Source organism: Lagenorhynchus albirostris, chromosome 6, assembly GCF_949774975.1.
Source record: "Lagenorhynchus albirostris chromosome 6, mLagAlb1.1, whole genome shotgun sequence".
NCBI classification, from domain to species: Eukaryota; Metazoa; Chordata; class Mammalia; order Artiodactyla; family Delphinidae; genus Lagenorhynchus; species Lagenorhynchus albirostris.
This window is the reverse complement of record NC_083100.1, coordinates 54192408-54216746: the sequence shown is the minus strand read 5'-3', so window position 1 is coordinate 54216746 and position 24339 is coordinate 54192408. Positions and strand designations below refer to the sequence as shown.

The 24339-nt window shown below is 39.2% G+C and overlaps 1 protein-coding gene across 5 annotated transcripts in view; it reads right to left on the bottom strand.

The window, feature by feature from the left end:
* The window catches only part of CCDC141 (coiled-coil domain containing 141), a 206594-nt gene that overhangs the window by 37983 nt on the left and 144272 nt on the right, over window positions 1–24339 (bottom strand). For 4 of the 5 annotated variants that reach the window (XM_060152538.1, XM_060152535.1, XM_060152536.1 and 1 more), the window contains exons 11-17: window positions 23908–24099; window positions 17591–17770; window positions 10534–10713; window positions 9841–9966; window positions 7836–8024; window positions 6460–6639; window positions 4224–4373 (exon numbers count right to left, since the gene is read on the bottom strand). In XM_060152538.1, the coding sequence (XP_060008521.1) occupies window positions 4224–4373; window positions 6460–6639; window positions 7836–8024; window positions 9841–9966; window positions 10534–10713; window positions 17591–17770; window positions 23908–24099 (1197 nt within the window). Of the gene's footprint in view, window positions 1–4223; window positions 4374–6459; window positions 6640–7835; window positions 8025–9840; window positions 9967–10533; window positions 10714–15737; window positions 15904–17590; window positions 17771–23907; window positions 24100–24339 lie in introns of those variants that run through there. The other variant, XM_060152540.1, reaches the window with a different exon arrangement.

Below are 24339 nucleotides of genomic sequence, written 5' to 3'. Positions count from 1 at the left end.
CATCCTCTTACATATACCAACGAAACAGACTCACAGTGGGGCCTGGTAATGAGCAGTTGTGACTGTGAAGTCCCTTGGGCTTTAAGTTGCCTAGACTCTTAGTTTCCTGAGGACTTTCCTGTTCTTATGGCCTGGCACACAGTAGTCATATTTGTTGAATGATGATAATTTAGTTTTTTTCTTAAAATGATGAATTAAGGTCATCAATTTGGAAAATAGTAATTATCTGTACTATACCATAGTGCTGCCTCATCTATACCCTCTTTTTCTGCTTCCTTTCTTACCAGATGGTGGTTGTCCACAGTCATTTTGTCAATAGCAAAGCAGTATACAATATCAGGAGGTTTAATGTTATTGGTTGTGTATTTGTCTAAGGCAGCAGCATTCCCCTATTCTACAATAATTTATTGCTGCTAATCTGCCTTATCTCCCTGGAACTTAGATAACCGTTTTATCCAAATTGACAAAAGAACAAAAGAATCTGTGTGACTAGAACAAGAGACTCTGACATATGGAATATATATATATATATATATATGTATATACACACACATACACATACATACATATTTCTGTTTCCTTCCTGATGGGTAAGATGTTGCTACAGTGTAGAAATTTCAGGCTGAAGTAATATAATTATATGAAAGCTCCATTTGCAAAATTTATTTTGGAAAAATGAATAGCAACCCAATTCTCTCATTACTACAATTTTTTTTTTTTTGTGGTACGCAGGCCTCTCACTGTTGTGGCCTCTCCCGCTGCAGAGCACAGGCTCCAGATGCGCAGGCTCAGCGGCCATGGCTCACAGGCCCAGCCGCTCCGCGGTATGTGGGATCCCCCTGGACCGGGGCACGAACCCGTGTCCACTGCATCGGCAGGTGGACTCCCAACCACTGCGCCACCAGGGAAGCCCCATTACTATACTTTTCATCAAACTAATTGTTCATGATCCATAATGAGGCTCCAGTGACAAATTTCCATTAACATCATGTAAATGTAAAGGTAATTTTTTTGCTCAGGTTGCAGGAAGAAAACATGCTCGATATTAACTTATTACATTTCTAAAGAAGACATGTAAAGCATAAGGAACTGATGTTGTTCTGTCATGTAATATGGCAGAGAATATCTATAATGCTTTGTGTATTAAAAGCTTATTTATATTGCCAGGCAAGAAAATGTACAGTGAGATTCAACATTCATGCATACAAATATATCTTTGTGTGAAATGAGTGGGAAAAATCTCCACAAAATCTGGCAGTCTGAAGGGTGTGTTTTCTAGTACACATGGAGAAAATGAGTTTTTACAATTAACTAACTATGGCTTATATAGTATATAAAATTAGAAAATAATAATATTTTACCCAAAGAGAATCAAGGCACAAAACCATGGTTCTTTGTCATTAAGGAATATCACATCACATTAAAAAAAAAAATCACATTTAGAATACCTCACTTTATTTTATCTTGAGATACTGAGTCCTTTTCTTCTTTTTTTTTTTTTCTGTTATTTTTTGCCGCGCGGCTTGTGGGATCTTAGTTCCCCAGCCAGGGATTAAACCCAGGCAACAGCAGTGAAAGCCCTGAGTCCTAACCACTGGACCACCAGGGAACTCCTGAGTCCTTTTCTAAGGGCCTTTAGTGCACTTAAAACCATGCAATAAAGTAATTTTAGTTGAAATAACCAAATGAACTGTGCTATTATATCAGATCATACAAAGAGCTTGTAACGAGTATTCGAGAAAACAAAGATAGAAGAAGAAAGCATAGTAAAAGGATACATTAACATCAGACCATACAGTGGTTGAATGGGTTCAAACATTACCTGAATGGTGAACTCTGAGTTTAGCAGGTGACAAGCTGGTGCCCAGTAAAAGTTGGTCCCCAATAAATGAGCCTCTGGCCCAGAGCTGACTCCCTGAAACCCCACAGTCCTGAAGCACACTGCTCAAGTGAAAACTGTATACTCCTCAGTTTCCTCATCTGGAAAATGAAAGTCCTCCAAAGCCAATTTCAGCTCAGATCAGTGAACTTCCAAGAAGCACTTTAAATGCACTGGATGCAAAATAATGCATTTCAAAATCAACTGAACAAATCGAATGCTATGCTTCGTCTAGTTCCCTGGTGGGCTATCTGACTTTATTTTTTTATACAAAAAAAATTAGTGTAACATGCAGCTTTTAATTTTACATAATTTTTAAGCACTCATACCAAATACTAATAATGATAATAACAATTAAAATATCAAATATTATCACAACTTAGAATCTGGCTCTGACAGTCACAATACAAACTAGACCACACATCTCTTTATTTTATTAACGGGCACTGAAAATATTCCTTTGGATTATCTTCCCATTAAGCTTGTAGTTGGAAAATCCAGGCTGTGCATGATATACTGTGACATGCCTTGTATATCTCTACGAGGAAGGAAAAGGGAAAAGGGCCAAAAGTTTTCAAAGATCCTTTGAATATGAAACTGTGACTTATATCAAACATTAGTTGGGTTTGAAGTAGAAGCAAATGGGAAGAATCACTCTCTTAATACTTAAGATCATGTTAAAGTGATGTTTGACTCCTATATCAAAGCTGCACGTATCTGGTTTCTGGTTCCTGTTACAGTACAGACAATCCTGGTGTGTCCCTACTTTGACTGGGAGGGCCAGGCTGGCTCCCAGCAAAGGCTCATCACGAGGCAGCCCTGTAAACAGAACCACTGTGGAAAGGGCCTAAACAGGGAGACCCACCTCCATAAAGGCCACCATGCTTCAGGAAGAGGGAAAGTGAGCCATAGGCAGCTGGGAATAGCCCTTAGCCTGCTCTCTTGTGCTTTCAGTAAAATATGGTTGAACATCACAGCAGAGAGAGAGATCTTCAGCAAAAGAAAAGGAAGAAAAGGAAGAAAAAGAAGAAAACAACTTTGGGGAAAGATAGTAAAAAAAATTATTTCCATGGCTGTGAATCTAAATTTTATAGCCTGAGGAGAATTAAGATTGTTTTCCTTAGAGTGATCTGGCTGAAGTGGTGCTAACTGCAGTACAGGACCCAGAAGAGGCCGTTCTACTACACAGAGGGCAGACTACACTAGGGGTTTAACACTGAGCGAATTAATGAGTGTCTCGCCCACAGTGACTCCTGAAACACAGACTCAGAGCAGAAACTCTACAGTCCTGTGGCACACTCAACTGAAAACCCTCCATGATGCTGCTTCCTGTTTCCCTCCCACTGAATGGGATCCAAGCGGCCCCTCCTGCTCTCGCCCTCTTGCTTTCCTTCCAGCCATGCTCCTTTCCTGCACTTCTCTGTGGGCTATGGAAGGGCTAGACCACTTGCTAAGTTTAGTTACTCATACTTAAGTCCATGCTCTAATGTTGTTTGATAATATTTGATACTCACTGGTCCTAAATTGTGTAAAGAGGGCATAAACAGAAAAATCAAGAAGGTTCACCACATCTTTTTCCCTCTGCTCACTTTCCTAATGGGTTTGTGATGAATGAACTTAGAAACATCTTGCTCTAAACAGAGATAAATCTGGAATTGTGGTACCTTTTGTTCTGCTGTCAGTTCCAGTAAGGAACCAGGACCCTCGCTAAGCTATATTTTTCTCCTAGAACAAGTATACCTTTAGATGGAAAGTTTAACTCTGGGAGGGTGTGGCTCAAGTTCAGCATGTGTCTGGGGGTTGGGGTTAGGGTAGAATTGAGGAAGAGGAGGTGGAATTAACTGTGTATGGAGGAGGGGGCATGGAGTCTAGGTGTTGTTTTGCCAGAGAAGTCACTCAGTTTGAGTAAATATGAAACCAGCCACTTGACTTTGGTGATAATACTTTGTAGCCTCTGAAGCAACAAGCTTGCTCCCCTTAGCACCCCCTTCATCATGAGTCAATGGTATTTAAATAGCATCTCTGCAGACGGGAGCTGGCTGAACTGGGATGCTATCACTCTGCACTGATGATGTGTATCCACTCAAGCAAAACAACTGCTGTGAGGGTTTGGGGTGGGTTGGGGAGGAGCAAACAATAAACCCTAATGCTACATTCTAGGTTCTTCCATGTGTTGACAATATACTGACCTCAAAAAGTTTGGGAGCTTAAAGTTTACTCAATCTTTCTGAGCCCTGAGGCCATTGCTTGGCAGATTAAAGGTCAAGGGTAAAAAGAAAGTCTCTTGATTCACTGTGCGTGTGTGTGTGTGTGTGTGTGCGTGTGTGTGTGTGTGCATTCTCACCTCGCTCATCTCATCCCTCGCGGTACAGAACTCCAGGCTGCGGGTCAGGGCCCGCTCGTGGTCTTCAGCCTGGGCACGCCAGTTCAGACTGTCCCCCTCAAGGATGTCCAGCTGCTGCTGCAGGTGCTTTGCAGAAACATTAGAGCAGTTCTAAAAATGAAAGAGAAGGGGAAGTGATGAAGGGAACTGGCAAAACAGCAATGAGAACAACATGCTATTTACCTGCATTGTGAAACTCATAAATGACATCAAAAAATATGACATCCTGATTTACTTCACCTTAAGCGTCTTTGAATATAATGATTTCAGAAAGAAGCCAGACACCCAACACCCGATGTTGGGAAAGACAAACCCTTACATTTCCAGTCTTGAAACTTCAGTTTTGAAGATTTGCTCACCACACCCAACGCCTCAGAGACGCTATTCATTATAAGGTATAATTTTTACTTCAAAAGGCATAAAATATGCATTAGAAACATTTGGCTTCTGCACTATAATTTTCCTGTCAACTTGAGCGTAACCTCAGGTTTATTATGCAAGTGCTCCAACCTCTACTCAACGCAGAGGGCTGCCGAGGCCAAGGCCAGATGCGGACTGGAGAACAATTTACATTATTTGTGCAAAGTGAGACGTCTTACTTGTTTTTTTTCTTTTTAAAATAAATTTACTAATAAAACAAAACTCTTTAAAAAGAAAGGTCCTTCCTGGGAAAAACATTCTGTTACAACAGAGACAGATATTTTGTATTTGTGTCTTTCAGTTAAGAAAATACTTTAGATCCATTGAATTCCATATAGTTTAGTGGATATCTTAAATGAACTTTGAAATAAAATCAGCCGTTACGATTTTTATTAATGTTATACATACTGGATAGAATTAACATAATCTTTTCTTCCCTCAAATTAAGAATTTGGAGAAGGAGTTTTTTTTTTTTTTTTTTTTTTTTAAATTTGATGTTAGAGTTTTTTTTTTTTTTTAAAGGTCAAGTCTTTATTTATTTATTAATTTATTAATTAATTTATTTTTGGCTGCGTTGGGTCTTCGTTGCTGTGTGCGGGCCTTCTCTAGCTGCAGTGAGCAGAGGCTACTCTTCGTTGCGGTGCGCGGGCTTCTCATTGTGGTGGCTTCTCTTGTTGTGGAGCATGGGCTTAGTTGCTCCGCGGCATGTGGGATCTTCCTGGACCAGGGCTCGAACCCATGTCCCCTGTATGGGCAGGCAGATCCTTAGCCAATGCACCACTAGGGAAGTCCCTGGAGAAGGAGTTTTTTTAAAATCAGAGCCCAGTGTGTTATTTAGGAGAATTTAATCTGGAATTATTTCCATCTCTTTTAGGCTCCTTTGGTAAGGTCAGTCCAGTGGAATAAAGCAGATCCAGTGATGAGTGCCCAGATCCCTGGGTGGAGCCAGGGTTCTCGAGCTTTTCTACCCTGGGGTTTTATGGATAAAGCAGCTTCTCTGGGATAAGACTCTTCACCTATAAAATGAGGGCCCTGGGCCTAACGGTCTCTCGGCTACCTTTTGGATCTGACGTGCTAAAGCAGCATCGTCCAACAGAAATACAACTGAGCCACGTAAATAATTTTAAATTTCTTCGTAGCCATATTAAAAAGTAAAAAAGAAACAGTTGAAATTAATTTTCATAATATAGTTTGTTTAACCAAACACATACCCAACATGTAACCAAATATTAAAAAATATTAATAAGGTTTTTTTCATATTAAGTCTTTGAAATCAAGTCTGTATCTCACACTTAGAGCATATCTCAATTGTTGCTAAATTTCTATCAGAAATACTTGATCGGCACTTAAATCTCATAGAGTTTAGTAGACTCACATACCCAAATTGTTCCCAATATACTTAAAAGTTTTACAATTTGGGGTATCAGTTTTAAATGTAAATTAATTAAAGTTAAATAAAATTAAAAGTTGAGTCCCTTAATTGCATTAGGCATATTTCAAATGTGAAAAACTAACTGCCATTATACATAGCACACCTCTATGATTTTTAAAAAATTAGCATGAGAATAGATGTATCAAACAAGGCTTTTAAAATCAGATTTTTCTCCTTAAAATGTTTTTCTCTGGATGTGGTAGAAACTTACCACAAATAAGTAGCCCAATGGTTTAATGTATTTTTTAATTTAACGTATACCAGGCAATGTGCCTGGTTTCTTTCATATTACAGGCCAACTGAGAGCTATATTAGGTATAAATGGTGGTGTTCTAAGTTGCTTACAGGCCGCTGAACTGACGAGATGATGTCCACCCCCAAGGAAAGAGCCAGTTTATGGAGATGGTCTATGTGTGCCTGCTTTTCCCGAGAGCGACTGAGGAGAACCTGGGCATCGTAAGCATCAACCATTTCCTTTGGCTGTTGTAGCAACTCCAGTTCTCTTGATCTGAAGAGTCGTCCCAGCTGGAATTTAGGCCATTAACAATTAACCTTCGTATTTTTATGAAGACAGATTTTTTTACATTGAGGTATAGTTGATGTACAATATTATATAACTGGCAGGTGTACAATATAGTGATTCACAACTTTTAAAGGTTATACTCCATTTATAGTTACTATAAAATATTGGCTATATTCCCTAAATCGTACAATATAACCTTGTAGCTTATTTTATACCTAATAGTTTGTACCTCTTAATCCCCTACCTCCGTACTGCCCCTCCCCCCTTCCCTCTCCCCACTGGTCACCACTAGTTCTCTATATTTGTGAGTCTGCTTCTTTTTTGTTATATTCACTACATTGTTGTATTTTTCAGATTCCACATATAAGTGACATCATACAGTATTTGTCTTTCTCAAAGATAGCTTTTTTTTTAAAAAAAAAAACTTCTTTCCTATAACATATTTAACTAGCAGGTCAACACTGACAAGCCCATCTAAAATTATTAGTATTATAGACAAATAAGTGTTACAATGCTGCAAGTCAATAGGGTAAAATTGAGGGACTAACTCTGTCAGTTCTATTAAAGAAGAAAACACTGTTTACTCACAGCCTAAAACTTTAGCAAGGTGAGGCCTGTGATCTCAGTAAATTCAGAGGCTATTTTCAAGGGATTTCAGTAAGTCTCCATTTTCTGTTAATAGAGGCTAAGGACTATGAAGTTCTACTGAGCACTCTACTGATATTTGAGATATAAAAGAAATTGTTTTCTTCCCTCAAAGAGCTTACACTTGAGTTAGGGGAACAAAAGTAATTAAGAATCAAGATGTTAAAAATGACAGATGTGTGGAATAAACAATAAGAGTTCGAGGAATTTTGAAGAGAGAAAAATCACTCCAAGGGAGGTGGATTTTTGGATGGAGGGACACAGGGCCTGGATGGTAGAGAGGAGACAGAAGGACCTGTCAGATAATGGCAGCCCAAGAGTCAAGGCTTGGAATTAGGGATGTGGACGCCATCTTTGAGGGACCCAAGGAGAGCTCACTTTGGCTGGAACATCGGGCAGAATGGGGCCCAGTGAGAGAAAAGTCAGGGGCCAGACTGAGGAAAGCTTCTAATATCAGAATAAGCAATCTGGCCTTTATTTATTACACAATCGTTTATTTTTAATTTCATAGTTTAAAACTGAGAGTCTTCCAAACATCCATGATAAGTCTTACCTCTTCTCTGACTTGGTGGAACTGGACAATCTTATACAGGATCTCCTCGTAATCTTGGATTCTCTCTTTCTGGTTTTGATGGAGGTGAATTAGGCCCTTCAGCTGTTGAGACTTCTCTTTCACAGGGGCTCCTTTGCCACTTAACTCTTCTGACTCTTTTATAATGTATTGAGCCTCATCATTCAGTTGCTAAAAAGTTGTAAGCAATAAAAGAAATACAGCTTTTAGAGAGCTTTTTACTTTACAACTGACTATATGAAGATCTCAATAACAAATCACTCTCTTATTTGTTAACAAATACTATTGTGAGCTTCACCCCCATCCCTGCAAATCCAGGCATTGTGCATGATGCTAGGGATATATTATTCCATCCTCATCTTCTCAGAACTTTTTTTAAAAATTAATTTAAATTAATTAAAATTTAAAAACACAAAAAAGTGTTTCAAAGTTAGGTGGTGAAATGGAAAGTCATATATTTCTATGACATACCAAATATTCTGGTCATCTGTTAAGTAAACATATTCTAGATACTCTATGAGGCTGTGACCATCTGTGATATTTAATACAACCAGAATCAGGTGGTATGATAAGAACACCAAAAGAAGACAAGCATAAAAATATATTGGGGGAATTATTTGTCCTCTGTGATAAAAGAATGATCAAAATGAACCACCAGCTGAGCAACAGAGTAGCTATGCTGCATTAAAAGCAGTCATCCCAGAATCCACAAATAGCCACCACTTGTAGGGAGGGATAAGGCACCTTCTTTTTACCCAGAACTGCTCAGATAGCCCTTATAGGAATCTAGATCCTGGTGCACAGCTTAAAGAGGAAGCTGCTATAATTTCAGAGCTGGATTTTACGTCAAGGATAACAGTAATGGAAATGATTTAGGCTAAGGAGATAATTTGCAGAAGAGTGACCTAGTAAGGGTCTTCATGTTGAAATCAAGTACGTGGGTGTCAAATATACGCACATCACAGTGACAGAGCTAAAGAAACTTGACAACAGTTCCTGATTTAGAGGAATTTACACACATACACTTACTCATGTGCAGGGACATGTGCACACACGAAATGCAGATACATATGATACAGAGTATAGCAAAGAAACCAACAGATAGGCTAGGAGAATTTTCTAAGAGTTTGGAGGAAAGAGTTCACTGTGGGCCACAGTGGTGTGTGTGCTTTTTGTGAGTGGGGGGTGGTTATGTATTACATTAGTTTTGTCTTAAAGGAACATAAATTAGATATTCCCTAAAGGAATCTTCAAACTTCTGTTTCAGGGTTTCTTTAAAGCCAATACTTGCAAAGTAGTGACAAACAGAAACACAGGTATCTTAACTCTGCAGCAAAGAACACGAATCCAGATAGGAGGATAACATGACTGGCAAACTTTTTCAGCAGCTGTGTCAAGCTCAGGAATGGCAAGAGGTGTGTGTGTGGGGTATGGAATGCACTAGCAATCAGGGCCTGGGAACATGACTCATGGTTTTTTCTCTCACATTCTGAGGGCTCTCTGAGAGGGAGAAAGGGAGAGCACAGCAAGATTCTTGGAATTGTGGTAGGAGCCTGGGGTGCCAGTGGGTGATGACATCACAGTGATAATTTCAGGGACAGAGGACAGCAGAACCTCTGTGTCAGAGATTGCCCATCCTTGTTTTGAGATGTCTGAATCGAAAACATGTCTATACCCCTTAGGAAAAGAATTAGAGTAAATATATATGATAAATACATTAATAAGGAACTAATTTAAATTAAAATAATCTAAGATAAGAATATATTAAGGACCTTTTGTAGCCCAAATGTTTGTGTATCATCAAATATAGCACACTGCAGTTAAACAGGAAGAAAAATGTGTTTTTAAAGTGGATTTTTAGACAAGCAATGCTGTTGTTTTTTAAAAATTGTAATTCATCAGACTGTAAAAATTAATTAGGTGAGCATTGACTGAACAGTTTTTAATACTTTTTCATTCACCCAAGGCCATCAGTTTGTTTCTTCACCTGGAACTGAGGTTTCATTTCGTTCCATTTTTTCTGTAGACCTAAAATGCTCTGGAGACTCCCTCCAAGGTCAAGTGCAGACACAGGCATAAGTGCTTCCTGAAGAAGTTTTAAGTTGTGAGTAGTCTGAAATAGATATTAGATAGTTATGCATATGTTTTCTTTGATACCACCAGCAAATACGTCATAATCATTCCAGTGATGACATGGTATGTCATCAAACTTTTCAATTACCATGAAAGCACTCACTACCTAGAGTGAGCCTGTGGTTCTAAACCACCAATGAACAAAAGCACAGGCCCTCTTTTTATTGTGGTAAGATATACATAACAAAATTTACCATTTGAACCATTTTTAAGTGTGCAACTTAGTGGCATTAGTACATTCATACTGGTGTGCCGCCATTACCACTATCCATCGCCAGAACTTTCTCATCTTCCCAAACAGAAACTCTGTATTGGTTAAACTCTAACTCCCATTTCACCCTCCCCTCAGCCCCTGGTATCCTCTATTCTGCTTTCTGTCTCTGTGAATTTGACTACTCGAGGTTCCTCACATAAGTGGAATCACAATATTTATGCTTTTGTGTTCGTCTGATTTCACTTATGTTTCCAAGGTCCCTCCATGTTGCAGCATGTGTCAGAATTTCCTTCCCTTTTAAGGCGAATACTACCCATTTGCCTGTTCCCTCACCTTTCTAAGTTGCTCTTTGAACGCTCCCCACTGCTGTTTCACGGGCTTGCTTGCAGCGGCTTTAAGTTGCCAGGCGATCCGAAGGCGGCTGAGTTCTTCCCTTTCTGCTTTCTGGCTTTCCATAGTGTTCTCCATAATGTGTACTTCATTTTTCACATTTAATATTTCATTTGCTTTTGCCTGTGAAATTAATAATTATATAATGGCTTTTCTTTCCCAAGAAATAGAACATTTTGCATACAACTATTTGAGGAGGCAAATGCTTCATCATAGCCAAAGCAGAACACAGTTCTGATATCAAGACAAGGCTGAAAAGTCTGTGCACAGGCACAGCTGGGCTCTCAGAACCCATAATCTATGCTTGGACGTCAGCTCCCGAGCTCTTCATGACCCCACTGGTGTTTGAGTCCTCTCTTTTAGGATCTGTTCATTTCCTCGGGCTTAAAGGGTGACTGAATGAGCATAGGGATCCAGAAATTTTGAAGTTAAGATTATTTTAATGCATAAGTTTTGAAGTGGATTCCACCTTTTATTTTAACACACATTAGAATATGTCAATATCTGAGTATCAGGGACCATGAGGGGGCAGATTGTTGTGGGTCTGTGTTTCTTTCTAAACTATCCCATTGTATATATTGGGTGGGCCAAAAAGTCCCTTTGGTTTTTAAATAAAACTAAAAGACACATTTTTCATTTTCACCAAGAACGTTATTGAACAACGTATTCACCCTTTTGGTCCACTACCTTCTGCCATTTTTCAGGCAGCTTCATAATTCCGTCTTCCCAAAATTTTTTATCTTTTTGAGCAAAGAACTGTTCCAGGTGCCTTTTCCAGTCTTCAAGGGAACTGAAATTTTTTCCATTAAGAGAATTTTGTAAAGACCAAAATAAACAGAAATCCGAAGGTGCAATTTCTGGTGAATATGGCGGATGAATCAGAACTTCCCAGCCAAGCTGTAACAGTTTTTGCCTGGTCATCAAAGAGGCATGTGGTCTTGTGTTATCCTGGTGGAAGATTATGTGTTTTCTGTTGACTAATTCTGGATGTTTTTCGTCAAGTGCTGCTTTCAGTTGGTCTAATTGGGAGCAGTACTTGTTGGAATTAATCATTTGGTTTTCCAGAAGGAGCTCATAATAGAGGACTCCCTTCCAATCCCACCATAGACACAACATCACCTTTTCTGGATGAAGACTAGCCTTTGGTGTGGTTCATCTCACTTGCCCCATGATCTCTTCTGTTCCACATTATGGTACAGTATCCACTTTTCATCACCCGTAAAAATTTGTTTTAAAAATGGAACGTTTTTGTTATGTTTAAGTAGAGAATCACATGAGGAAATACAGTCAAGAAGGTTTTTTTCACTTAACTTATGTGGAACCCAAACATCAAAACGATTAACATAACCAAGTTGGTGCAAATGATTTTCAACCCTTGATTTGGATATTTTGAGTATGTCGGCTATCTCACATGTGGTATAATGTTGATTGTTCTCAACTAATGTCTAGATTTGATCGCTATCAACTTCAACTGGTCTACCCGACCATGGTGTAGCGTCCAGCGAGAAATCTCCAGCACAAAACTTAGCAGAACACTTTTGCCATGTTCCATCGGTCACAGCACCTTCTCCATATACTGCACAAATCTTTTTTTGCGTTTCAGTTGCGTTTTTACCTTTCTTGAAATAATAAAGCAAAATATGCCAAAAATGTTGCTTTTTTTCCATCTTCAGTATTAAAATGGCTACACAAAAATTCACCAATTTTGATAAGTAGTTTTTTAAATGACGCTCATATGACAGCTGTCATATACAATCTAACAAAATTGTTTCAAATGAAGTTAAAGACAACTAAGTGCTACTAGAGCCATCTTACAGAAAAAACCGAACAAACCTTTTGGCCAACTCAATACAATTATTTAAAATTTTCCTTGTGAGCAGTTCCTCAAGTTACTCTGTTTTGTGAGAACTGAAATGTACCTCTATATACAGTTGTCCCTCGGTATTCACGGCAGCAGGGTGGGAGGCAGGGACTGGTTCCAGGACTCACCACGGATACCAAAACCAGTGGATGCTCAAGTCCCATGGTTGGCCCTCCATATCCGCAGGTTTCAACCAGCTGTGGATGGTGTACTATGTTTAGCTCTGAGGTTGGCTGAATCCAGGGATTTGGAAGCAGTGGATATGGAGGGCCAACTGTATCTCTATATTTGTATCTCTATTGTGCACCAGAAGAACAATATCTAAATTCCAAGACTTCTCTTGTCAACTTTCATATGTTCTAGATCTCTGATTTGAAATCCTTTAAACAATGATTTTAAACTACTGGAAATTCAATCAGAGGCAGAAGGAAAGAGAGGTAGAGAGTAAGACAACAGGCTTTTTTTATGTCAAACATCAAAAAAATGCAGAAGAATATTTGTTTGGCAAAACAGCAATTTTTACTTTGATGGCCAGCTTTTCTCAGTAAATCCTTGAATTTCTAAGGAGCAATTGAACATGGATTTCTACAATGGCAATGACAGCTGGGTATCTAAAAGTCACGGGACCTTTTAGATTATAGTCAGAAGATAGTGCCATGAATATGTAACAGGATATTTTAAATCACAGGCCATTTTATTTTAAAATTATTTTAAATGACATTAATATTGCACATTTATATTTTTATATTAATGTAGACATTATAAAGTGTCATTTAATTGAAAAAATACCTGCAGGTGCTAAATGTGACTTCTCCTATGAATTTGGGGATCTAGTAGTAAAATGATGTATTCTGTAATTATGATGAACAAGACACACATATTAGGAAAGGCATTAGACAGCCACAGCAGGCCCTAAAGCAAATCATATTTTTATCTATGCTATAAATAAAGATAGGGTATCTTTCACATATTATTAAGAAAATATTAATCAAAATGTTATATAATACACAATTTAATGTAAACTTGGAATTTGCAGCATGTCAATGTCAACTACAATTGGAAGAGTATATGCTCTGAATGAAGCCTAGAAAAGAGAGCTATGGTAGGATCTGTTGATGCCTAGCTAGCAGGATTCAAGAAGAGTGATTATGCATTTGGCAAACAAATATTTTGGCCACTCAGAAAGATTAAATAATTTGCCTGAGGTCTAGTTAGTAAACACACTACTCATTCTACTTCTGTATAAGGTCATTGGAAAATTTGCCATAATCTAAACAGGGCACTAAATTATCCATTTTCCATGTAGATTCACACACAATGAGTGGTCTTCTGACATCTTGCTTTTCAGATATCTTGATAACTGGAAGGCAGTATTCCATGTAGCATTCTTGGTATTTGCCACTATAAATTAGTAAACTGGCGCTTTCATCAAGATGTCTGCCAGATTTCTGCCCTAAATCAGTTTTTCTGATTGTGATGATTTTTAGATGCCCTGAAACATTTTTTTTAATTTCAAGCTTGAAAATCTGAGCCTCGGCAACCCAGTCAAGAGCAGAACACTCAGTGGGAGATGCCAGCGGGACTTCTTCCTTCTTAGTAACCAAACTGGTTACCACACTTCAGCAATAATGCTTGTTTAAAAGCCTAATGGTCCCAAAGATATGAAGAGAATAAAAATTGTGTTATACTGGCTTTACCAAATGGCTTTACCATTCATATCGCAGAATGTCACTGAACCAATAAAGTTAAGCCTTATGTGGACCTTAATTCTCATCAATGAGGAGGAATTTATTTATCATATGACAGTGGTAAGGACCTTGGGGTAAAGTAGCCATGTTTATAATGTCAAGATACAAGACCACCAAGGTATGTAGTAAAATACACACTGTTGCTGAAAACTCTAAATGGACATTTGAATATCATGAAACCTAAGTTTATTTAGACAAAGATACAAAATATAATTTTGAATGGATTCCTGCTACAGATCTTAAATGAAAATCTGACTGTACAATCTTAAACATTCTAAATAAGTAATAAAGGACTTCTGTTTCTGGGTAGGATGGAGTAGCTAGTGGCAGAGCAGTGCTTCTGCCTAGAACAACTAGAAAAGCTGGAATAAATGCAGAAAGCATCTATTTGAAGGCAAAAAGAACTAAAGAGGCCAAGACTCCAGAGAAGGACGAACCTGAGAGCGGTAAGCTCACCTGTCACCTCTCCTACCCCAGTCAGGGGCATTTCCCAATTCTGTATGCCGACAGGAGGCTGATCATGAGGCTTTACTGGGGAACAGAGAAAACAATAGAACTTTTGACAGACACTAGTGGGGATGGGGGTTCAAGCACACAGCTCATCTTCATCTCAGAACATTGACAAAATACTGGGGCTGAACAGGGCAGTGGATTAAAAAACCCAAGCAAAAGCCTCTGAAAAGCAGAGTGGAAGTTTTTCAGCTGTCTCCCAAGACTCCCCAAATTGGAGACCTGCCAGGGGGAGAGACCTCAGAGAAGGCCCCAAGCTCTAACTTGAAAACGCTGAGAGCCCAAGGTCAACAGAATAGATGGAGCATTGACAGGACTGTACTCCGGACTCAACTCCACCAGCTCCTGATTGGCTTAAGTGATCTTCAACCAACACCCACCTAAGGAAAGAAGATAACACCATCTGGAACTCCTACAATTTTTTTATATATAATGCTTGGCATGTGATAGATATTCTCTCATCATCCCAAGCTAGGACGACAGAGCTGGAAACCGAGAGAAAAAGTAGACAATAGAAACAATTCCAGATCCAGATGTTGGACTTAGCTGACAAACACTTTAAAATACCCATGATTAATACGGTCACGAAAGTATAGGAAAGATGGAGAAAGAGAAGATAAAAAAGGAGAATTTCACTGGCAATATAAATCTAATAAAAAAGAACCAACTGGAAATTCCAAAACTGAAAAATATAATTTCTCAAAAGTTAGTAAGAAAAAGGATAGACAAAAAAAGTGCAGTTTGCAAATATGTAAACTCCCTTATGAGTGCAAATTGGAGAAATACACAATGAAGAGATGGATATAAAGATATACTTAAAAAGAGTAAAAATATTAAAGATAGATAGATATGTTCTAAATGTTCCAAGTAAAAAATAACAATTTTTTTTTAACAGTAAAGCACCAATATAACATAAGAATATAGGTAAAATACTCAGCAAATTTTCTCTGATGCATACGGATAGTATTAGATAAATTAGAATTATTTAATGCATATTTTGTTTCCATATAGATTTAAGAAGACCGGTCTTTAAACAACAAAGTTTGAAACAATGAAGATAAAGAGGAAATTGTAGCTCAAAGTAGATGAGGGTAGTTAGAGCCCAACTCTTCCAAATGAATTCAGGCTCCAGACTGAGATTCATCACATGTCAGAGTACTGAGAAAATTGCAGATGTCAGTCATCTTTGCAAATCTACAGAAAATAGGAGAAGGGCCAGAAAATTAGAGAAAGGAAAATGCCCTGATTTTCAAATGGGGGAAAAGATGGCCTATGTGATTTACCTGTCAGTAAGCTTGACATTGAAAACCAGGGCAATAAAGTCATCATTGATCAAGCAGATTGTGAGCACTTTGGAAAGAACCCTATGATCACTAGGAGTCAAACTAATTTTTGCCAAATTATATTATACAATTGATAGGATACTAGGTAGATAGACCTTCCTTTGAGCAGTGTCTTCCATTATAGACTTAAGAAAAAGTGGTTAAAATAAAGTACTATTGGGAATGTCCACAATTGTTTAAAAGACTGCTTAATCAATTGATTGCTTAATGGATTGGGGTAGAAATCTGCCCCTCAGACACTTTTATTAAAGATCTAATTGCAGCCACAAGAGGCTTACTTATTAATATACAGAATTAAACCCAGGAGAGATGGCTAATGCAATAGATAGCAGGCTCAAAATTAGTTTAACAAGATGCAATCATGAGTCAAAACTAACAAAGTGATATAAAATAGGAATAAATATAAAGGTTCACATTTGTATGTAAAAGATAAATAGGCGACACGGATATAAAATGGGAGAGACCTAGCCTGGCAGGAACTGCAATAAAAATGTAATGCAATTGCAGTTTTTCCATCACAGGCTTAATATGAACCAACAAAGTGAAATTATTGCTACAAGTGCTAGTACAACCTTAGGTCTCATTAGTAAAGAATGATGTACACTTTGTACTCTGTGTTGAAGTTGTACTTTACTTCTTGTTTACATGTTATGAATGATATTGACAAATCATGGAAAATTCTGGGAGGAAGGATTAGGATGAAGAAAGAGAGAAAGCTACCTCCTAAATGATAGAAAGGATTTATATCTAGTTCACTGCAGAAAAGACTCAAATTAGATTTTGCAACTGTTTTCAAGGTTTGAAAAACTTTCGTGTGTAAGAGAAATGAAATATGCATACATTTTTCCCCCTGTGGAGCTACAGAGGGTTAGAATCAGATATGAAGACAGCTTCGACTTAACATTAAAAAATAAAAAACTTTCCTAGCAGCTGGCATTTTCTAACAATAAAATGAACAGTTTCGTAAGGAAGATACTTGAAATATTGAAGGAGAGGTGGATTAACGATCTTTCAAGAATTCTGTGGAGAACTTTATATGGGCCTGAGGTCGATTCTAGGATACTTTACAGATATAACTTAACAACTAAAGTTTAGGGTACATTTCTAAATATAATGGAGCTTTGCTGTGAAAAGATCTGGTATTGTAAGAAATTCTTTGAAATGAAGATTCATCCTAGATGTTATCTTTCGCCTCTGGAAATCTTGTAAGGATCTTGTTGCATGCTTTCAACATAACTCAGAACTTCTGGGTGATCTTCTGAGGACTCTATGTAATAATAATAATGTTACATTTGGATTACAGTCACTCTTTCTTGTTAATAGATAAACTAGCCTTCATGTGATAAACTCACAAGAGGTCTAGGAGCAAAGAAGCACATAAATGCTGGGCTTCAGGACTATTCTAGGTTGAATGGAGCTAAAAAGAACTTCCTAAACCAGCACAGCTGAATAACAGACAACTGAACTTTTAAATTTATGATTCTGACTTTGAAAAGTGATCCTTGAAGAAGGTATGACTCATTTAATGTTATTCTCACCATACTTATTAAATTAAGGAACTTGAGCCCGAGGTCTTGAGTTAAAAAGCTCCTCTTTAAAAACAGCTGCCACTGCTTCTCCACTGAGTCTGAGAGACGCTCAGCTTCAGCAACACCCTCTTCCTTTCGCAGGATATCAGTTTGGTAAAACTCCCTTAGGCCCTGACATTGCTCCTCTACCTTAAAAAAAAAAAAGAATATAAATGAAAGTTAAGAACACTTAAAAACATTTTTAAAGAGAAAAATACTAGATTCCAATAAAAGCCTATATAAAACTTAATTGGAACCTACATTTCAGAATTCTTTAAATAATTATTAAATATTGTCAACTTACTGAAAAGACATGAAAATCTATTCAGGTTGTTGACAGATCAGACTGACTGCTACTGGGTAGTAACTTGACCTGACAAGTTTATTATCCAGAAGCCCTATTTACTGTAGCCAAAATCATATTTATGTATTATATATGTGTATGTTTTGCAATTGGAGACAGCTTATGTCAAAGACCAATGTGGTTCCATTTAAAGCTGAGTTTTATAATTCAGGAGAAAGATAAACATATACAATCAAGGAATACAAATCAGAAAGAAATGTAAGTCAGTGGAAAGTTATTCATAATTAGCAAATCACAATTTGCTTCTCATCAGTGATAAACCAGAACAAAAGAGTACAAATAATTATGAATTTTCTGTACGTGTATTAATATTAAACTGTCTCCATCAGCAAATCTTACTGAGGTTCATTACTTCACCTCCCTAGAATTATATTTTCTCATTGGCTAACCAAGGTAAGCAATACTAGATTATTTTAAATCACTCTCTTTGGACAGAGCTTATATAAAATCAGATATGCCTGCAGAACCAGATCATTTGACTGGGTATTGTAGAAACGGTAGAAAATTTTTGACACAAGTTTTTATGCATTTTGAATAATACTTAATGGCCAATAGGATAAGACTCAAAGAGCTCATAACTACTGAAAGCAATATAAATGGGATAAGAAATTTCAGGCAGTGGTTAGTCACTATATTTTCAAGATTTCAATATCATTCTTAATTTAATGAGCGCTGCAAAGGGCACTTAGAAACAGAAGTTGTCTCCTCTTTTTCCATAGTCCATTTATTCATGACTGTTTTCCTGATACTTGTTTCCTCAGCCCTGGATAATCTTTCCTCAGTTTTCTGCTCCTACATAATCCATCATGAGACAGTTAAAATACTACCTCCTCCACGGAGTCTCCTAAGATTCCGTAGTAAGAATTTAGCAGTTATTTCATTGGGTTCCCAAAGATAATTCTGGGAGAAAGAGAACCATAAACAGATTATTACAACACAAAGGCAAGTATGCCCACAGTGTTCTGGGCACACTGAGGAGGGACCACCAGCTCTACATAAAGTAAACAGGCAAGAATTTCCCAAAGGAAGCGACATTTGATCTGTGTCTTTCAGAATTGTCCAGGGTGAGAGGGAACAGGAGAAGGGGGCCCCAGATGGAAGGAATAACACGTGTGAAGGCACAAGTGTGAAACACTGGCTGGTTCAGAGCACGATAAATGATCTTGGTGTGGGTGACATCCAGATAGCACAACCTGAGTGGTAAGAAAGAAGTGAGAGTGATCATTGTGTTGGCATAAAGCTGTCAGTAGGTTTCAACTCGTTTGCTACTATACTCAACAAACTGTGACACACTCTCGTTAGTTTGAAACAACTGACAGCTATCACAATGACTCGGAATCGGCATGACAGCCATCAGTACTTCAATGGGATAGTATGCTACAGGCGGGGGTGTCAATATCATGGGCTGCCGGTTAAGTGAAATTCTTAAAACATAAACTTTAATTCATCCTCCTTTTCCAACTGCTCAAAAAAGCCTCCTTGAATGTAAGTGAGCATGATGTCATTATAGGGATTTCCTTGAATCTGGACTAGTTTCTTTTTTTAAGTGAATTAATGATCAACTTTAATACATTACCCATTTTGGGGTAAAAGTTATAACTTGCTTCATAAATTACATTTGTCATATAACCTGAATTTCAGGAAGTGACATGATCAGATTTGTTTTAGAATGACCATTTTCTGAAAGGCATAAAGGGGAGAATTATAGGAGGCAGAGAGAACAGGCAGATACAATTTCTTTAAGCTGGGCAAAGGATGATGAGGACCTAAACTGAGAAGGTGATGGTACAAATGAAGAAGGGGAATTCAGAAATCTCTTAGGTTGTCTCTAAAGACAGACATGGGATAGCATGGCGTGTTTTTTTTTTAGATGTTGGGGGTAGGAGTTTATTAATTAATTTATTTATTTTTGTTGTGTTGGGTCTTCGTTTCTGTGCGAGGGCTTTCTCTAGTTGTGGCAAGCGGGGGCCACTCTTCATCACGGTGCGCGGGCCTCTCACAGTCGCGGCCTCTCTTTTTGCGGAGCACAGACTCCAGACGTGCAGGCTCAGTAGTTGTGTCTCACGGGCCCAGTTGCTCCACAGCATGTGGGATCCTCCCAGACCAGGGCTCGAACCCGTGTCCCCTGCATTAGCAGGCAGATTCTCAAACACTGCGCCACCAGGGAAGCCCCTAGCATGGCCTTTGATGTTTGAAAAAATAGGGAGGAGATTGGGAATTAAACTTCAGCTCTGATGTTTACTACCTGTTTGGTCTTACATACCTAACTTCTCAGAGCCTCAGTTTCCCTCATTTGCAAAGTAGGGATAATAGTAAATAAACATAGGGATATTATAAGGATGAAATGAGATCAAGAATGAAAAGTTCAGGGCCTAGTACAAAAACAACTGCTCATTAAGAAAGGGATCGGAACAGACTTTGAGCTTCTACATAGGACTTCTGAAAGACAGTGGGGTCATTAATCCAATGCCAAAATACAGAAGGAAACACGTTTGAGGAAAAGATAACCAGTTGTGTTTTGTTGAGCTTCAGGAAGCTACAGAATACATAGGTAATTAGTATGATTGGAAGTTAAAAGCATTGGCCTGGAGCTCAGAAGAGCTGGGGTTGAGGAACCAGTTTTGAGTTACTGGGAAATTGAAACTATAGGTGTGTTTGTGGGAGGGTGGGTGATTTTTGTAGGGAACATGTATAGAATGTACAAAAGAGGGAGCACAGGCAAGAACTCTGTAACCCACCACACTTTAGGAACAGAGAACTGAATCAGGAAAAAGAACAGATAAAGAAGTAGACAGGCTAATTTCACTTATGTGAAATATCCAAATAAGGCAAATCTATAGGGACAGAAAGCAGAGTAGTGCTTGCCTGAGGCTGGGGGCAGGGGGGAGGGGTGGTGGAAACCAGGATTGGTGAAAAGTATACCCCAGGCCTCTTTTTGGGGTGATGGAAATATACCAAAACTGGAGTGCAGTGATGGTTACCCAACTCTATAAATATGCCAAAAATCATTACATCCTAAAATAGGCGAATTTTATGCTATGTAAATTATACCTCAATAAATCTGTTTAAAGTCAAAGGAGGTGAATGTGAGTAACTGGGTTAAATAAATACAGCAGAGGGATTAAGTGGGATAAAGATTGACCATTTCACCTGTCAACTGGTAAGTGGTAAGTATGAGCTCATAAGAATGGAGGTGCAAACGGCAGGATGGAAAAGAGGTGCAAACGGCAGGATGGAAAAGGGGATAAACCAAATGGCAGTGGGATGAGGATTAGGGAGGATCAGGAAGAAGAGGAAAGAAATGTCATCTTCCCATCCCAAGAGTCCAGTTGTGAATGGAAGGAAAATTACAGAGTGGTAGCCTCGGTGAGGGCAAGGCTATTTGGGCAGAACTGTAGACCAAAGAGAAGGAAGCAACAGAAAAAGCAAACTTTTAAAATTAGAGGATGGATGCTGAAGCCAGATTCTGAAGGATGTAGGAGCAGACAGGGAGGGACTGATGGCTGATTAGTGCAGCACACATGCAGAAGCTCCACTTTATTGGTGACAGTGGAGGAAGGGTGAATATGTCAGTGGGTTTGGAAGCTGAAGGAAGTCAAGGCAGTTAAGCTCAATGGACTCATGTTTTTCAGTCACATACAAGGTAAGGGCATAAGCCGACATTTAGGAATGGAAACTGCAGTAAGAAGTTTGCGACTCACTACTGAATGGGCACCAACTAGAGAGCATATGGGGGGCTCAGCTGAGCCAAAGACCCATAAATTTGTAAGAGCACCAATAAGCACAATTGTATGATTTTCCACAGGAGCGTCTGGAAGCTTGGAAAGAGAAGCTGAGTAAACAGAGTGTTGGAGTGATCTAGTATTGGGAGTTGGCAAGTCAGGGTAGAAGGCAGGGAGTTGAGGACATGGGGAATGGAATGGAATGGAATTGAATAAGCACAAGCTGGTGAGAAAAGAGAGAAAGCCTGAAGGTGTAGGATATTGACAGACTGAGAGCACTGCCAAGGTGAGGACACAAGGCTCTGCCAGGTAAGAAAATAGATTAAGTGAAAGCTGGGAAGATGAAAGGACATGAGGTCCTTCTTGGGAAAGTTCTGTTTGCAAAGCTAAGGTTCCAGCCCTAGTCCCAAAACTCCTGGTCCCAGAGGCCAGAGGGGGCCATGGAAGTAGGCGCTGAGCTAGAAGCTAAGAAGGTACATTTTTGGCAATGAAGATGCAGAAAACCAAGCACTACTTTGTACCCTCTCCACCATTTCAAGTTGAGACCAAAATGTTCATCGAGGGACTTCCCTGGTGGCGCAGTGGTTAAGCAGCCACCTGCCAAGGCAGGGGACACGGGTTCGAGCCCTGGTCCAGGAAGATCCCACATGCCACAGAGCAACTAAGCCCGTGTGCCACAACTACTGAGCCTGCACTCTAGAGCCTGCGAGCCACAACTACTGAGCCTGCATGCCACAACTACTGAAGCCCGCGTACCTAGAGCCCGTGCTCTGCAACAAGAGAAGCCACCGCAATGAGAAGCCCGCACACCGCAATGAAGAGTAGCCCCCACTCACTGCAACTAGAGAAAGCCCATGTGCAGCAACGCAGACCCAACACAGCCACAAATAAATAAACCAGATTAAAAAAAAAAGATTCTTTCTTTTTTAAAAAAAGTGTTCATTGACAGAACAACCTGTCGGCTATAATACCTCTGCCTAACCCTGAGAGTTCCAGGATAAGAAAAAATTTTAAAAATCCAGAATAAAGAAAGATGTGGAAAAGGAGGCAGTGGTTCCCTGAGACTTCCAGGGCCTGTGCGTGGCCTTCCTCCAGAGTGGTGAGAACTCAAGACTCTTAGAGAACGAGAGCTGGCAGAGGAATGTGGGCAGGCAGGATGTGGTCGTGCGAGGTAAGGGTGAGAGTATTGGGAGGGTGGCGGGAGGATGCTACCTAACTTGGGTTGGCTTTACCCCTGAGTGAGCCTTGATGGCTCTACCTCCCACTCAACCAGCAGCCCCTCCCTGAAAGGAGAGTGAACCACGCGCGCCTGGGAGCATTGGGACCAGAGTTAAATGAGGTGGGACTCCAGTGCTTTGCTATGACTGATGTCACCTTCAAGAACCTGGGACCTTTGAGAGATGGAATTCTAGTCTACCAGAGGAAATTTTACAGATTATTTAGTACAAACCAGTCAAAACAATGCCTCAGAAAAAGCTCTCAGAGGAAAATTATTAAAAAGCATCAAACAAGACAGATCTGAGACGGGACCCAACAGCCTATAACTTCCAATTGTGTGGATTTTAAACAAATCACACAAATTGCTTAAGTATTCAAAGAGATTCATGACTTATTTTTAAATAGAAAATGACTTATTTTTAAATAATTTTGTTTTATGTTTAGGATATTGTAAATATTTGTAGGCCAGGGGCTTCCCTGGTAGCGCAGTGGTTGAGAGTCTGCCTGCTGATGCAGGGGACACGGGTTCGTGCCCTGGTCCAGGAAGGTCCCACATGCCGCGGAGCGGCTGGGCCCGTGAGCCATGGCCGCTGAGCCTGTGCCTCCGGAGCCTGTGCTCTGCAGTGGGAGAGGCCACAACAGTGAGAGGCCCGCATACCGCAAAAAAAAAAAAAAAAAAAAAAATATATATATATATATATATATATTTATTTATTTATTTGTAGGCCATAGTAAAAAGGGTTTCAACACAGCCACTTTGCTTATTTGTCTGTATCTACACATACATACTTGTATTACGTTTTTAGTAAAATAACTTACTCTTTGAGCCTGTGTATGGTGCCTTGGAGAATAAAGGAGCTCTAAGTGAGTATGTGCACTGGGGTGGAGGATCTGGAACGATCCACGAGGGTTCTATCCCCTTAGAAAGCAGGAAGATGGGCAGAGGCCATTCTGTCAAAGAGGTCAGCCCATAGGTACCGTACCTCCTCTGATGACTTTAGAAATGCCACATAAGTTTGCAGGACTTGTGACCTGGAGCTGAGGCTTTGGCCAAGTATGTTTAATTCTTCCTCTAGCCACTTAGCTTTAGAAGAAAGCGATGCCACTTCATCAGGTTCAAAATCATTTTTCTCTGTCAAGAGTTTTGCAGCTGCTTCTGATTCATGTGATGTCTCCTATAAAAACAAGGCACAGGAGGTCAGAAGCTGACAGGGGAATCAAGAACACTCACATTCCAATACCTTCTGTACAGCCATCTATTACAATTATTAATTGAACTTGTACCAAAACTCTCCTCAATGAAACAGGCACATATTTTAAAATTTGAAAAAAAAAAGGCACCTTAAAATGAAAACTACCTCAAATTATTCTTTCAGTCTATCACCTATACGTCTTATTTAGAACATTCTATTTTC